Here is a 16,917-nt window from a genome sequence, read left to right on the forward strand (position 1 = left end):
CACGAGTAAGCCTGAGCACTGCCAGGTGTGGCCAATATTTTGTAATTATAAATACACCCATCAAAATTAGTTGTGAGGCTAGTTACTATAGTGTTTCCAACAAAGAGAGGAATATTTTCTCTAAACACTGTACCAAGGATATTTTTGCTGCAAGCTTGCAACGGGTTAGGTGGAGAGTAGGGCTCTTCTGAATAATCTCCAAGACACAGAGAATATCTTCCCAGGCCAAAAGAGAGTGAACTTTCCATAGAATCACAGTGCTGACAGTTGATAGGTTGGAAACCTCACTGGGTGCAGATACAGGCCCAGAAATAAGTAAAATTGAAGAAATAGGAGAAAAATATGTTTTTTTTGTTTTAGTTGTTTTTAATTTTTTTATCGTCATGAGATAGTTACAAACTTTCATGATTACATTTCAGTCATACAATGATCAAACACCCTTCCCTCCATCAGTGCCCATTTTCCACCACCAATGTCCCCACTATTCCTTCCGCCACCTCTACCCCATCCCACCGCTGCCTCTGTGACAGGCACCTTCCTTCTTATGCTCTCTCTACTTTCGGGCATTATGGTTTGCAATATAGATATTTAGAGACCATCATGTTTCGTCCTTAGTCTACTTTCAGCACACATCTGTCATCCCGAACAAGCCTTCAACCATCATTTACTAAATGGTCCCTTCTCCATCCCACCTGCCTTTTCCCCCAGCACATGAGACCAGCTTCCAAATCGTGGAGCAATCCTTCTGGCCCTTATCTCTACTGTCCTTAGCTATTAGTCTCATATTATGTTATTTTATATTCCACAAATAAGTGCAGTCATTCTATATCTGTCCCTCTCTTTCTGACTCATTTCACTTTGCATGATACTCCCCATGTCCATCTACTTATATGCATATTTCATGATTTCATCTTTTCTAACAGCTGCATAGCATTTCATTGGGTAGATGTACTAAAGTTTCTAAGTAGGAGACATTTGCTGGGGTATATTCCCTGGCAGAACGCTACGAATCTCTGAAGAGACTGGAGTAGAGCAGCACCCTGGGAGAGACTAAGCAAAATGTTAGAGTCGTCTTGGGCTGGAAAATAAACAGAGACCAGTGGGACCAGTGTGCTTGGTCTGGCCTTCTTTTATCTCTAGGGGGTCGATATGAGGAAGCACGGGATGCAGCCCGGTGGCCTCCTGTCCCCAGATGGGCCATAAGTCCTGTCCTCTGCGCTGGGGACAGAGTGGTCTTTGATTCTGGAAATGTCACTATTTCATCAGTGGTCCCAAGGGAAACTTACAAGAGTGAGGACACCAGAGCTTAAGATATTTCTCTATTTTCCATCTGCTTTCTTCATTCATAGTCCTGCAAGCCAATATGACCACAGGAAAATATTTTTAAAAATACAAACAACCACCCTACCAAACCCCAATGTCACGTCTGCCACTTCGAAACGTAATCATGTGTCTTAATTCAAAACTTGCAGTTTTCTCCAGCACATGGAACCAGGAAACCTGACAGGAAGTACAGAATTTCTCCTCCTGGGATTTTCTGAGGACCCAGAGCTGCAGCCCCTCATCTTTGGAATTTTCCTGTCCATGTACCTGATCACCGTGCTGGGGAACCTGCTCATCATCCTGGCCGTCAGCTCAGACCCCCACCTCCACACGCCCATGTACTTCTTCCTGTCCAACCTGTCCTTCGTGGACATCTGCTTCACCTGCACCACCGTCCCCAAGATGCTGGTGAACATCCAGACGCAGAGCAAAGCCATCAGCTATGGGGGTTGCCTTGCCCAAATGTACTTTTTCCTCCTCTTTGGCTTGTTGGACAACTTTCTCCTGATGGTGATGGCCTATGACCGCTACGTGGCCATCTGCCACCCCCTGCACTACACGGTCATCATGAATCCCCGGCTTTGTGCGCTGTTGGTTGTTATTTCCTGGAACATGAGTGCCCTGCATTCCTTGCTGGAAGTCACAATGGTGTTGTCACTGTCCTTCTGTGAGAGGGTGGAAATCCCTCATTTTTTCTGTGAACTCAATCAAGTGATCCACTTAGCTTGTTCCGACACTTTTCTTAATGACCTAGTGATGTATTTTTTTGCTGTTCTCCTGGCGGGTGGCCCCCCCTTTGGGATCCTTTACTCTTACTTTAAGATTGTTTCCTCTGTACAGAGAATCTCCTCCGCGCAGGGGAAGTATAAAGCGTTTTCCACCTGTGCGTCTCACCTCTCCGTGGTCTCCTTGTTTTATGGCACTTCCCTAGGGGTGTACCTGAGTTCTGCTGTGATGGAGAACACACAGTGCACTACCATTGCCTCGGTGATGTACACGGTAGTCACCCCCATGCTGAACCCCTTCATCTACAGCCTCAGGAACAAAGACATCAAGGATGCTCTGACAAGTCTCCTTGGGAAGAAACAATGAAGCAGCACTTGTCCTAGAGTTGGTGAGCTGCATCATTTCAGGGCTCCACTCCTGAAGAAAAGAAATGATTTTTAAAATCACAATGTAAGCAAGGGACTCAAATGACTTTGAGCTTGTCGGGCTCTTTCAGGGTCAGAGGAATGAGCCCCATCACTGTTACTGGTTTTGGTACATGAATACACCATGGGGAGTATGCAAGGCTCTCCCACGTGGGCAGGAAAATCTTGGTAGCTTGCCAAGTTATACCAGAGAGAGAGAACTAGGCTATAAGATGTCACTTCCGGGAGCTTGGTTTTATAGTCTCTGGATGTTGGCTGTTGGTGGGATTACACGGCACCGGGGGTAGTCCCTGATTGTGACCACCTAGCTACTGGAAAATGGGGAATCTGGGCTGAAGAGGCCCAGTCCCAATCCAAGCAGGCTTGGAGGTCTCAGCCCTGGGTCCCACACACCTGGGTTCCTCCTTCATGCATGAGGCTCATGCAAACATGTAGAGAGGGTCTTGAGCATGGCTGTGGCTAGGCTGGGGGGGGGGCCAGTCTTCGGCCCCTGGGAGCTCTGCTTGGGGCAGGGAGGAAAACTGAAACCTACCCTCTCCAATTGGCCCCAGGGAAGACAGCCAGGCGTGGGTGGCAAGAGACTCTCTGCCGAGTCCAGGGTCCAAGGTCACAAAGTTCCACATTATCTGGGTTCTGTGGGACTTCAATCATGTTTGAGGCTCGGCCGGAGCATCCGTAATGCGGGTGGCAGCGGCTGGGTAGTGGAGGTCGGCTGCTGGGGCTCGGTCCCTTGGGGCGGGGAGGGTTCTCACCTGCCCCCTCTGGGGTGCCCCAAATGAAAACAGCCTGGCGCTAAGAATAGATTGAAAAAAAAATAAGTCTCTATTACCAAAAAAATGTTGAAAAAGAATAAAAGATTCCTATAGCTATAAAAAGAGGATAATTTTTTTTTAACAAAGGAAAACACTCAGGGTGTAAACAAAAGCAGCACGTCCAGCATCCAGACTCTGGTGTTTTAAGTGAAGAATTTTTATTAGTCTGTCATAGAGGCAGGGGGAGGGGCGGAATGGAGGGGGGAAGGATAATGGGGACATTGGTGATGGAAAATGTACACTGGTAGAGGGATGGGTGTTTAATCATTATAGCACTGAAACTCAAATATCAAAGCTTTCTAACTGTAGTTCACAGTGATTCGATAAAAATAAATAAATAAATAAATACATAAAAGAATTTTTATTAGGTGTTCAGATTTATTTTGGGGGTGGGGTCACATCTGGTGTTCCACAGGGGTTACTCCTGGCTCTGCATTCAGGAATTACTCCTGGCAGTGCTCAAGGGACCATATGGGATGCTGGGAATCAAACCTGGGTCAGCAGCGTGCAAGGCCAACACCCAACCCGCTGTGCTATTGCTCCAGCCCAGGTGTTCAGATTTTTTAAAATACACGTAAAATTAAGAGTTTCTCTGTCTTCTAATTTAAAACTTTAACCGGGGGTTGAAATTTAGGCACCGGTGGTTAACAAAGTTGTCATCAATAGACTTTCACACATATAATATACCACCTCCAAGACCAACCTGTGCTGGGGTCACCCTCAACCAATGCGCCAAGTCCCCTCTTTGACCCCTTATCTCCTTAACAGGCACATCTTAAATTTGAATCATTATCACTGGGGTAACATGCTGACTCTCTGATTTAACAGATCACAATTTCTTGTTCTTAGAATTTGAGCCCTGTAATGACACATTTCACCAGTTCTAAGACACGTGTCATTTCATTGTTTCTTCCCAAATTGATTTGTCAGAGCGCCCTTGATGTCTTTGTTCCTGAGGCTGTAGATGAAGGGGTTCAGCATGGGGGTGACCACCGTGTACATCACCGTGCGATGGTACTGCGCTGTGAGTTCTGTGTCACCGCAGTGCTCAGGTACATGCCGATGGATGTGCCATAAAACAAGGAGACCACGGAGAGGTGAGACGTGCAAGTGGAAAATGCTTTATACTTCCCCTGAGCTGAGGAGATTCTGCAGATGGAGGAAACAATCTTAGAGTAGGAATAAAGAATCCCAATGAGGGGGCCAACCCCCAGGAGCACTGCTGAAATATACATCATCAAGTCACTAAAAAATGTGTCAGAACAAGCCAAATGGACCACTTGATTGAGTTCACAGAAGAAGTGAGGGATTTCCACATGTGCACTGAAGGACAGTGGCAACACCATGAGGATTTCTAACAAGGAATCCAGGACACTCAAGGTCCAGCACACCAGAAGGAGCAGCCCGCAGAGCCGGGGGTTCATGATGACCGGGTAGTGCAGGGGGTGGCAGATGGCCACGAATCGGTCATAGGCCATCACCATCAGGATGAAATCATCCAGGCCTGTGAAGAGGACGAAAAAGTACATCTGGGTGATGCATCCTGCATAGCTGATGGCTTTGTTCTGGGTCTGGATGTGTTCACCAGCATTCTGGTGATGGTGGTGGAGGTGAAGCAGATGTCCACGAAGGACAGGTTGGACAGGAAGAAGAACATGGGCGTGTGGAGGTGGGGGTCTGAGCTGACGGCCAGGATGATGAGCAGGTTCCCCAGCACGGTGATCAGGTACATGGACAGGAAAAGGTTTAAGATGAGGGGCTGCAGTTCTGGTTCCTCTGAGAATCCTAGAAGAAATTCTGTCACTCCTGTAAGGTTTTCTGGCTCCATGTGTTGGAGAAGACTGTAAAATTTGAATAGTGAAACACAATTATTTTTCAAAGAGATAGACAGGACTTAGGTTCTTGTTTTAATAGTCTATTGTGGTCACATTGGCTTTCAGGACTTCAGATGATACAAGCTAGACAGATGGAAAACAATGAAATCTCTTAGCTCTGATTCCTCACTCTCAGCTCAGTCATTCTCTGGCCAGGTCACTCTCCTAGGAGCTGGGATCTCCTTGTGCCTGGGCCTTTATTCAGAGCTAATCCTGTCTGAGGATTACAGCAAAGATGTCTTTGGCAAGAGCCCACTGTTTAGGGAATATATTCCTTTTTGTTTGAAGGAACAAGATTAACCCCGTCATTCAAATATTCTGTTGCATTTATAATTAAAAAATAAATTGGCCACACCTAGCAGTCTTTGGGCTTACTCTTGGGTCTGCACTCAGAGACCCTATGGTGTTCCAGGTATTAAGTCCTGGTTGGCCATATCAAAGCAAGTGTCCTACCCACTCTACTCTCTCTCTGGTTGCTCTAATTTTTACAAAGATAATAAAAGGCCATCATATCAGTCTTTCCGTGATATATTATGTACTATCTAAGTAACAGCTTAGAATGCAGCAGCTATGTGTACCTGGGTAGAAAAATCAACATGAGAAACGACTCGGTGACAGAACTTTGCAGGAGGAAGAAAGCAGCGTGGAATGCATTCAAGAGCATTGAAGAAGTGGTTAAGAGAACGAAGAACCTCCGACTCTGGGCACACCTTTTTGATTCCACCATTCTTCCTGCACTAACATACGCCTCAGAGACCTGGGCCCTATGCAAACAGAATGAAAATGCTATTAGGGTATCCCAAAAAGGAATCAAAAGAGCTATGCTAGGAATATCATGTCTCACTCAAGTGAGAGAAGGAATCCGGAGTTCTGACCTCCGTCGACGGTCAAAAATCAGGGATGCTGTCTCGTTTGCCAAGAAATCAAAAATCAGATGGGCCAATTATGTAATGCAATTCAGAGACGACCGTTGGACTAGAGCTGTTACCGACTGAATTCCACAGGACGTCAGAAGACCTCGTGGCCGCCCACCAACTAGATGGTCAGATTTCTTCGTCAAATCCCTGAATGAATGATTTGAGGCTCTTCCTATTCCTGGAGCAAGCAGATATCATTGGGCTGCACTAGCTCGAGACAGGGACAAATGGAGACATTACTGGCGCCCACTCGAGCAAATCGAAGATCAATGGGACTACAAGTGATACCAGTGATCTAAGTAACCAACCAGATTCATTCATTCATTCAACTTAGAACAGAGCATATTGAAATACGAGGAAACTGCGAACAAATTCATATTGAAGCTCTAGTTTCATGTTCTATAAAGATACACGGACACATATCGTTATGATGGAAATTTATTTTATGTATCTTTGGTTTTATAATTGATTCAAAGAATGTACTTTAAAGAGATGATTTTACTTGCGGGTGGGAAGTTTTTGTAAGATGCAAAAAGTGTTAAAAAGAGCTCCTTTAAAAGATAGAAAAAATTACCTAACATGGCACTCAGGGTCCCCCTGGTGACTTATGTGAAGTGGGGAGGAGAAAGGTGGTCACTTTCTCCCCATCCCCCTCTGCCACGTGGGACCTAAGCTTACTGGGGTCTTGTCTCGCCTCGCAGAAAAGAAATTAGGAGTAGACAAGCAGTGAAGTGGAACAGATTTTATTTGAGATGCGGGTGACACATGTGCTCGGGTACCACATATGCTCAGCCACATGGGCACAAGCAGCACGTGGGCTCAGGCAGCATCTGTGCACTCTTCCTTTGCTCAAGGTGGCCTTTATAAGGTTTCTCCAACCTGTCCCCAAGTGGGGCTTCTATCTAGGTCAAAGTCGGTTGCTAAGGAAGTTACCAGGGGGCCTGGGAGTGGTGATGGTCTTTGAAACTCTTTTCCTGGCCTTTTGTTTCTTCAGGTGCTTCTCTGGGTCTGTTGGCGTAGATAGGTGAGGGTCTTCTCCAGCCTTAGTTCCTGTTTTTTTCCTGTTTTCTGCAAGGTCGGCTTTTGCCATTGCCTTGGGAGAGCGCCTTCCCTGTCCTACCTACATCACCAGGAACATAAAACTTTGCCTTGAACTTTAGGCTGACAGGGAAACTAAGATAACAGGCAATCCTGGAGTCTAGACTGAGGGGGAAACTGAGATCATTGGCAATTAGGCCTGCAAGATTGGTTTCTGCTTGCCAGTGAGGAAGGAAGCCACCATTCCCCCATTCACATTTCATTCCCAAAGTCCTGCCCCAGTGGTCAGAGATTTCTGTCACACCTGTGACTCAGTTTCCCAAAGACCACCAAGGAGCCGACTCCAATGCAAGCACACGAGGGTCTTTATTGCAAGCTCGAGCTTGGTCTCCCAGTGAACACCGATGTAGCGGGTCCCTGCTGGGAGCCCTGAGCCCTTAAGGAGCAAGGTTTATCGAGGGTTTAACAGCAGGGAACTTCAACAGCGTTAGTCATTACAGGATTGGTTAATCTTTCCAATTCGAAGAGCATGATGGTATGTGATAGGCTACATTCAACCTTAGCCTGTTGCTGGGTCGTGCAAGTAGTCTAGGGAGACCACCTGTGCTATAGTCAAGCCCGGGATTCTGGGGTCCCAAGTGGCGAGACTGACAGAAACACGAACAGAATAATGCAAAAGCAGTAGGAGTTTTATTCCAGCACACTGAGGTTGGACTGAAGTGATAGTACAGTGGGTAGGGCTTGCACGTGGCCGACCCGGGTTCGATTCCTCCGTTCCTCTTGGAGAGCCCAGCAAGCTACTGAGAGTATCCTGCCCACATGGCAGAGCCCAGCAAGCTACCATGGCATATTCAATATGCCCAAAACAGTAACAAGTCTCACAATGGAGACGATACTGGTGCCCACTCAAGCAAATCGATGAACAATGGGACAACAGTGCTATATTGGGATCAACTATCTCACCCACAGAGTGGTCTCTTGATAGCGACCTCAACTTCAGGCAGCAAGCAGTTTATATAGGGTTTGATTACATAAGCAGTACATCCCTTATTGTTTCAAAAAGGATCTTACTTAGTTACCAAACAAAGGTGTTTTGACAAGTGTCTATGGTAAAAGTGGTTAAGCAACAATTAAACAATAATTTCTAGTATCAGTACAATTTTATGATTACACAGACTTCTTGTTCTTTTAGGGTTAACAAAAAGCCACTTCTGGGGCATTGTGAGAAGTGATTTATTGAGCCCACCTGCTGAGCCCAGGAACTTTCCCAGGTGGGGTCAAGTTGGCTAGTTACGCATTGTTTAATTTAATTCAATTTTGGGGGGATCACACCCAGCATTGCACAGGGGTTACTCCTGGCTCATCACTCCTGGCAGTGCTCAGGGGACCATATGGGATGCTGGGAATTGAAAATGGGTCAGCCGCGTGCAAGGCAAACTCCTTACCCTATTGCTCCAGCCCATTCATAATTCATTTTTAAATCTGGGCATATAATAAAATTATATGCAGAGTGTGGACATTTGGTTTATTACTTTTGCTTTTTTCCTGGACTTTTCTTTTGTTAAAAAAATTATTTTCTCTTTACAGCTATATGAAAACTTTATTGTCTTGGACCAAATGTGACCGTATTCAAGAATTATTCTTGGGGCTGGAGCGATAGTAGAGCGAGTAGTGCATTCGTTTGCCTTGCACGAGGCTGACTGGGGTTCAATTCCCAACGTCCCATATGGCCCCTTGAGCAGCACCAGGAGTAACTCCTGAGTGCAGAGCCAGGAGTAACCCCTGTGCATCACCATGTGTGACCCAAAAAGAAAGAAAAAAAAAGAATTATTCTTATTGGGTTCAAAGAGCTGGGATTTGAACCTGGGTCAGTCGCTTGCAAGGCAAGTGCCCTCCCTGCTGTCCTATAATTCAGGCCCTTACGTGAGTTTTTAAAGAATATTTTATTCATAAAAGAACTACAGTATCATTAGTTATCATTAGTTGGGATAAAATGGCATTTATTAACATCTCATGTAAGTGTGAAAAATTCCTCCTTGGTTTGGTAAAAGTGACCCGGAGTGAAGGACTGTGGGCTCCATCTCTGGCAATCTGGGGGTCGTGTCAGTGCCATACTGATGGACTAAATATGCAGGGACCTTATCTAAGACCCACGTCCCACCCTTAGACATTGCAACCTGGGGTAGCTAGGGCTAGGACAGTCCTGGGAGATGACCCCTCAGTAAGTCAGAGACTCCGGGAGGTTTCACCTGACTCCTAACACACTCTCCTGGCACCTGAGCCCCTGCTGGAAATTTCCATTCTGTATGGACCAGTGACCCCTGGGGAATGGGTGCTCTCAGAGGCTGGAGTGAGAAAGGAAACAGGCTAATGAGCCAACACAGCAGCTGTAAATACGCCTCTGCCCAGTCCCTCTGCGTGTTCACTCTGGGGATGCACGGGGCGAGGACGATGCTTTTGCGGCCCTGAATGTGTCCGTGGAGCGAAGCTTCCTCTCCTTCCTGCTGCCTTGTCTGGGCTCCAGTCTTGCCATCAACCCTGCAGGGAGGAATTTGTGTTTGCACTCAGAGGCTGCCTCTGGGATTGCACCCAGGTGAGTCCAGCTGTCAGGCAGCCTCTGCAGGGAATGAAAGACAGCTGTCACAGAGAATGAACAGCAAGGCTGCTCCCCTGAGGTCTCGTGAGAGATACAGATATCGTGTATTCTAGAAGGGGAAGTAGAATTTCAGTGTGGCAAGATCTTTTCCACATTTTTTTCTCTTTTCCTCTCACTCAGAATGAGGCTCCCTCTAACATATCAGCCCCACTCTTCACTGGGCTGGCTGTTTAGTCCAGGCATCAGTTCATAACTTTTTCATTTATGCCTAAGATAGTTCATAGTTCACGATAGTTCATAGCGTGGCAGCAAAATCAACTATGTTAAGTTTTTTTTCACAATTAAGAAAAGATCTAGTTTTTACCCTGGATGAATATGTTTTCTAGAAAATTCTGAGAAATGTCCACTGATATTTTTATTGGCAGTACTGGAGCAGACAGGTAGGGTTGGGGATGCTCTGAACATTCCCTAGGTCGGAGGACAGATGCCACCAGAGTGTGACTTGGACCAAAAATTAATAGCCCTGGGTGAAAGTCCCTAGTGTTTGGAGTCTCACGCTCTTGACAGAGCGTCCATGCTTTCAGTATCATCTTCAAAAGTTTTCTCCAACACTCAACACTTCACAAATTGGTCCCAACACTTAGGGTGGCCCCTGATAGTGGTGTGAAACTCCATTCACAAGGTGTCATTCAAAGAGTTTTGCAGGTTGGCTGTTGCCAACAAGATTTCTTTGCTTCCCACAAATGATTGCTTACAACAGTATCATTAATAAACATTGGGTCCCTATTTGGAGTTGCCTGCTGTTTCCATAGGCCCTGCATGCTTCCTTTCCTTTCCTTTCCTTTTCTTTTCTTTTCTTTTCTTTTCTTTTCTTTTCTTTTTTTCTTTTCTTTTCTTTTCTTTTCTTTTCTTTTCTTTTCTTTTCTTTTCTTTTCTTTTCTTTTCTTTTCTTTTCTTTTCTTTTCTTTTCTTTCTTTTCTTTTCTTTTTTTTCCTTTCTCTTCTCTTCTCTTCTCTTCTCTTCTCTTCTCTTCTCTTCTCTTCTCTTCTCTTCTCTTCTCTTCTCTTCTCTTCTCTTCTCTTCTCTTCTCTTCTCTTCTCTTCTCTTCTCTTCTCTTCTCTTCTCTTCTCTTCTCTTCTCTTCTTTTCTTTTTTTGCTTTTTGAGCCACACCCGGTGATGCTCAGGAATTACTCCTGGTCCGGCACTCAGGAATTACTCCTGGCGGTGCTTGGGGGACCATATGGGATGCCGAGGATTGAACTAGGGTTGGCCATGTGCAAGGCAAATGCCCTACCCGCTGTACTATCTCTCTGGCCCCTGCTATGCACGCTCTCCTGCAGGTACATGCCCTTTCAATTACTGGGGATATTGTCTGAGGACAAGCAAAGGGAGTCTGAGATTCAGAAATACTTACCAAGTCAGCAGGAAGGTTCTATGATAGAATCCAAGAATTCTGCATCGCTCAGAAATCCTACCCAGATCAGTTGAAATGTCATGGAGGTTCTCCAGATGCTTGTTTGACAGAAGGAAAGGAAAGAACATTTATCCGAGACCACCTAGGAATGACCAGCCTAGCTCAGGTAACAAAGTTCATGTGTTTTTAGGGTTGAATATTTAATATATATATATTTTTTTAATGACCAAAAGGTAAGTGATTATTTCAAAGGCAATACAGTGGTCAATTCGGGCAATTGCATGATAATTATAATACAGGGTAAAGGAGGGAATGGAAGAGTGTCATAAAGTCCAAAGATCTTGGAATTTAAAGGAAATGTGTAAATATGACAGCTGATGTCTGGGGCTACCCAATGAGTGTTATGTACAGTGTACTTGACAGTTTCTCTCTACATGAGAAAGAACCAGACAAAGCAATGTGTGAACAGATTCTACAACAACGGACAGTTCATACCATGGTATCCACTCATCAAGACACTCAGGAGGGGCTGGAGCTATAGTACAGTGGGTAGGGCATTTGCCTTGCATGCAGCCGATCCGGGTTCGATTCCCAACATCCCATATGGTCCCCTGAGCACTGCCAGGAGTAATTCCTGAGTGCAAAGCCAGGAGTAACCCTCGTGTATTGCTGAGTGTGACCCAAAAAGCAAACAACAAAAGAAAAGATACTCATGAGAAACAAAAGAATACATGGAATGGGATATGTTACTGAGTTTTATTTTTAATTAATTTAATTTAATTGATTTTATTTTTGATTTATTCATTTCCTGTATGATGAAACATATTTGCATACTTGAGACTCATGCCAGTTTTCATGTAAATTGCTTCTTGAGCCATTTGTTTAGAAGCAAATGGGGGAAGGGTATTTTTGCTCCTGTTTTTCATGGATTTATTTAATGATAGTTCTCAAATTATTTGATTCCATCTAGCTAATTTATACATGTACAGTTTTATCAGGGAGTTTTACTGATTTACTGGTTTCCAAATTTTACTAATTTAGTAAGTCTGGTTAATTTATGCATGTACAGTTTTATTAGGGAGTTTTACTAATTCACTAGTTTACTAGTTTCACTAATTTCTAGTTTTATGAAAGTTTTACTACTTTTATTTTTGCTTTTTGGGTCACACCTGGTGATGCACAGGGGTCACTCCTGGCTCTTCACTCAGGAATCACCCCTGTCAGTGCTCAAGGGACCATATGGGATGCTGGGAATTGAACCCGGGTCAGCCGCAAGGCAAACACCCTACCCACTGAGCTATCTCTCTAGCCCCTAAAGTCTTCCTAATTTTAAAGAGTCAATTAAACCCTCTTACTCTGTGCATCTTGGGGATTATTGTTAGTTGAAAGAATTTATCATTCACTTCAAAATTCTTTAGAGAAATATCCTTGCTTTAAAAGCCAACTGAAGATTCACCTATATAAATACCTCTGAATAATCACCTTTCACACACATTTTCTTTCTTTTTTTTTTTTGCTTTTTTAGTATTTTATTTTATTTTATTTTATTTTTTTTATTAGTTTATTTTTAATTAGAGAGTCATCGTGAGGGTACAGTTACAGATCCATACATCTTTGTGCTCATGCTTCCCCCATACAAAGTTCAATAACCCATCCCTTCACCAGTGCCCATTCTCCACCACCCGTAAACCCAACATCCCTCCCCCCCTCCCCAGACCCGTCTCCCCCCACCCCACCCTGCCACTGTGGCAGGGAATTCCCTTTTGTTCTCTCTCTCTGATTAGGTGTTGTCACACACATTTTCTATTTCTTCTTACATCTCTATTCATTCTCACATTTATTTTTTTTAAAGTTAAAAAAATATCTTTTTTTTCTTTTTGGGTCACACCCAACGATGCTCAGGGGTTACTCCTGGCTCTGCACTCAGGAATTACTCCTGGTGGTGTTCAGGGTCCATATGGGATGCTGGGAATCGAAACTGGGTCGGCCATATGCAAGGCAAACACCCTATCTGCTGCACTATCACTCCAACCCCTTATCATTTTTTTTATCAAATCACCATGAGATATACAAAGTTGTTCCTGATTGGGTTTCAGTCATAAAATGTTCTAACACCCATCTCTTCACCAGTGTACATTTCCCACCACTGGGCATTATGATCTGCAATAGAGATACTGAAACTTATCATGTATATATCTTTACCTACTTTCAGCATTCAGTTCATTTTTATTTTATTTTATTTTATTTATTTATTTTTATTATTTATTTTTTTTATTGAATTACCATGTGGAAAGGAGCACTCAGTTCTTATCCAGACTGATCATTTCCAATTATCATTCTTAGATTTCCTCTAGTCTGTTGGCAGTAGATTTGTTTCTCAAAGCTCCCTGGTATTCTACTATCATAGAAACATTCTCCTTGACATTTGACTACCGATGACTTTCTATTTTCCGTGCATATCTGAGACCATGCATCTGCAAAGAACATGAAACTAAAGCTTCTATATGAATTCTTCTTTCCCAGTTTCCTTGTATCTCAATATGAACTTGACTCTAAGCAACCAATACAGTGAGGGTTGGTTCCTTAGATGGTCATCATATATCATGGAGTGACAGTTTGAGGGCCTTCCATTATATTTATATAAATTATCAGGGCTGGAGATATAGTATAGTGGACAGGGCACTGCTTTGCATATGACCAACTGATTGGATCTCCAGCACCCCACATGTTTCCCAAGTGCCACTAGGAGTGATCCCTGAGCAAAGACCTGGGAGTAGGGCTTGAGTACTGCCAGGTTTGGCCAATTAAAAAAATAATTATAGTCACATCCATCAAAAATATTTGTGTGACTGAATTAGTATGGTGCTTACAACAAAGAGAGAAATATTTTATGTAAATACTGAACTGCAACAGGATAAGTAGAGAGCAGGCATAGTTCTGAATATTCTCTGGGCCAGAAGAGAGTTACCTTTCCAGAGAATAATAGTGCTGAGAGTGAGGAAATCAGAGCTAATGAATTTCTCTGTTATTCATATTTATAGATTTCTTTGTCCATGGTCCTGCAACTCAATGCGACCACACACACACACACACACACACACACACATTAAAACACAAACACAGGGGCTGGAGTGATAGCACAGCAGGTAGGGCATTTGCCTTGCATGCAGCAGACCCGGGTATAATTCCCAGCATCCCATATGGTCCCCCGAAGACTGCCAGGAATAATTCCTGATTGCAGAGCCAGGAGTAATTCCTGTGCATCACCGGTTGTGACCCAAAAAGCAAAATAAATAAATAAATAAAAAATCTGTCTCTCTTTCTCTCTCTCTCTCTCTCTCTCACACACACACACACACACACACAGACACACACAAACACACACACACACCCCACCCTAAATCATGCATGTCACTTTGGAAAGTAATTGTGTATCTTGATCCAAAACTTCCAGGCTTCTCCAGCACATGGAACCAAGGAATCTTACAGAAATCACAGAATTTCTTCTTCTAGGACTCTCTGAAGAACCAGAAGTTCAGCCCCTCATCTTTTACCTTTTCCTGTCCATGTACCTGATCACCATGCTGGGGAACCTGCTCATCATCCTGGCCGTCAGCTCAGACCCCCACCTCCACACACCCATGTACTTCTTCCTGTCCAACCTGTCCTTCGTGGACATCTGCTTCACCTCCACCACCATCCCCAAGATGCTGCTGAACATCCAAATCCACAGCAAAGCCATCATCTATGAAGGCTGCATCACCCAGATGTTTTTTTTCATATTGTTTGTAGTATTGGACATCCTTATATTGACCGTGATGGCCTATGATCGCTATGTGGCCATCTGCCACCCCTTGCATTACACCGTCATCATGAACCCCCGGCTCTGTGGGCTTCTGCTTCTGGTTTCCTGGGTCATTGGTGCCCTGGATTCCTTGTTAGAAATCCTCATGGTGTTATCACTGTCCTTCTGTGCACATGTGGAAATCCCTCACTTTTTCTGTGAGCTCAATCAAGTGGTCCATCTAGCTTGTTCTAAGACGTTTCTTACTGACTTGGTGATGTATTTGTCAGCTGTGCTCCTGGGGATTGGCCCCCTCACTGGGATCCTTTATTCTTATTCTAAGATCATTTCCTCCGTTCACAGAATCTCCTCAGCTCAGGGGAAATATAAAGCATTTTCCACGTGTGCTTCTCACCTCTCCGTGGTCTCCTTGTTTTATGGCACTTCCCTAGGGGTGTACTTGAGCTCTGCTGTGACGGAGAACTCACAGCACACTACCATCGCCTCGGTGATGTACACAGTGGTCACCCCCATGCTGAACCCCTTCATCTACAGTCTCAGAAACAAAGACATCAAGGGCGCTCTGACAAGTCTCCTTGGGAAGAAGCAATGAAACAGATGTCCTAGAATTGGTGAATTGTGTCATTTTTGTAGTCAAATCCTGGGAATAAGAAACTGTGATCTCTTAAATCAGAATACAAGCTTGGGACCCAAACTACACTGATGAAACACTATAATGTGGGGCTGGACAGAGAGCACAGTGGGTCCCTTCACTTGCTTTGCAGTGGCTGACCTGGGTTCAATCCCCGACAGCCTGTATGGTCCCAAAGCACCACCAGGAGTGATTCCTGAGTTTAGAGCTAGGAGTAACCCTTAAACGTTGCCATTGTGTCCCCCCCCCCCCAGCAAAAATAAATAAATAAAATTTAAAACATGGCTGTTAAAGAGATGAGGAACCGGGGAAGAAATCTGGGGACATCAGTCAAGGCTCTTGACACTCATGCTGATATTGGAGATGGGACATAATATGTCTGAATTCCATTGTTGAAGCCTTTGGCAATCAATGGGGCCTACATTTCAACTAAAAAAAAAGTTTAAAATGAAAAGACAGAGAGAGTCACTAATTTTCATTTAATTCATTTTAAAATCTGGGCACATAATAATTTTTTTTTTTACTTAAACGCCAGAGTGTGGGCATTTGATTTATTACTTTTGTTTTTTATTTTTCTTTTTTTATTTTCAGGGCCAGAGCAATAACTCAGTGTGTAGGGTGTTTGCCTTGATGCGGCTGACCCGGGTTTGATCCCTGGCATCTCATATGGTTCCCTAAGCATCTCCAGGAGTGATTTCTGAGTGCAGAAGTCAGGAGTAACCCCTGAGCATCGCTGGGTATGACCCAAAATGCAAAAAAAATTATCTTCTCTTTACAGCTATATGAAAACTTTATTGTCTTGGACCAAATGTGACTGTGCTCAAGAATTACTCTTATTGGGCTCAAGGGACCTGGGAATTGAACCTGGGTCAGCTTCTTGCAAGGCAAGTGTCCTCCCTGCTGTGCTATAACTCAGGCCTTTACGTAAATTTCTTAAGGACACTTTATTCATAAAAGTCCTACATACTCACTTGCTAAATGGGACTAATAACAAGGTGGATAGATAGCACAGAGGGTAGGGCGTTTGCCTTGCACGTGGCCAGCCGGGGTTCGATTCCTCTGTCCCTCCCAGAGAGCCCGGCAAGCTACTGAGAGTATCTTGCCCGCACGGCAGAGCCTGGCAGCTCGAGTGGCGTATTTGATATGCCCCAAACAGTAACAACAAGTCTCACAATGTAGACATTACTGGTGCCCACAGAGCAAATCGATGAACAACCAGATGACAGTGCTACAGTGCTAACATAACTGAAAAAGGAAGGATGCATTTAGCATTTTTATAATTTTTTTTTGCTTTTCGGGTCACACCCGGCGATGCACAGGGGTTACTCCTGGCTCTGCACTCAGGAATTACCCCT

At 44.3% G+C, this 16,917-nt stretch overlaps 2 protein-coding genes and 1 pseudogene across 2 annotated transcripts; 2 read left to right on the forward strand and 1 right to left on the reverse strand.

Moving 5' to 3' along the window:
• The first annotated feature begins 1,485 nt into the window (after positions 1–1,485).
• On the forward strand, positions 1,486–2,415 carry LOC101550444 (olfactory receptor-like protein OLF4). The gene has a single exon (XM_012934181.1). The coding sequence runs from the start codon at positions 1,486–1,488 to the stop codon at positions 2,413–2,415; it is 930 nt and encodes a 309-aa protein (XP_012789635.1).
• A 1,771-nt stretch (positions 2,416–4,186) lies between these two features.
• On the reverse strand, positions 4,187–5,114 carry LOC101550702 (olfactory receptor 7A10-like; annotated as a pseudogene).
• A 9,479-nt stretch (positions 5,115–14,593) lies between these two features.
• On the forward strand, positions 14,594–15,523 carry LOC101551239 (olfactory receptor 7A10-like). Its single transcript, XM_004614972.1, has one exon. The coding sequence runs from the start codon at positions 14,594–14,596 to the stop codon at positions 15,521–15,523; it is 930 nt and encodes a 309-aa protein (XP_004615029.1).
• The last annotated feature ends 1,394 nt before the right edge of the window (positions 15,524–16,917 follow it).

This window comes from Sorex araneus, chromosome 2 (assembly GCF_027595985.1).
Source record: "Sorex araneus isolate mSorAra2 chromosome 2, mSorAra2.pri, whole genome shotgun sequence".
In the NCBI taxonomy this organism is placed as follows: domain Eukaryota; kingdom Metazoa; phylum Chordata; class Mammalia; order Eulipotyphla; family Soricidae; genus Sorex; species Sorex araneus.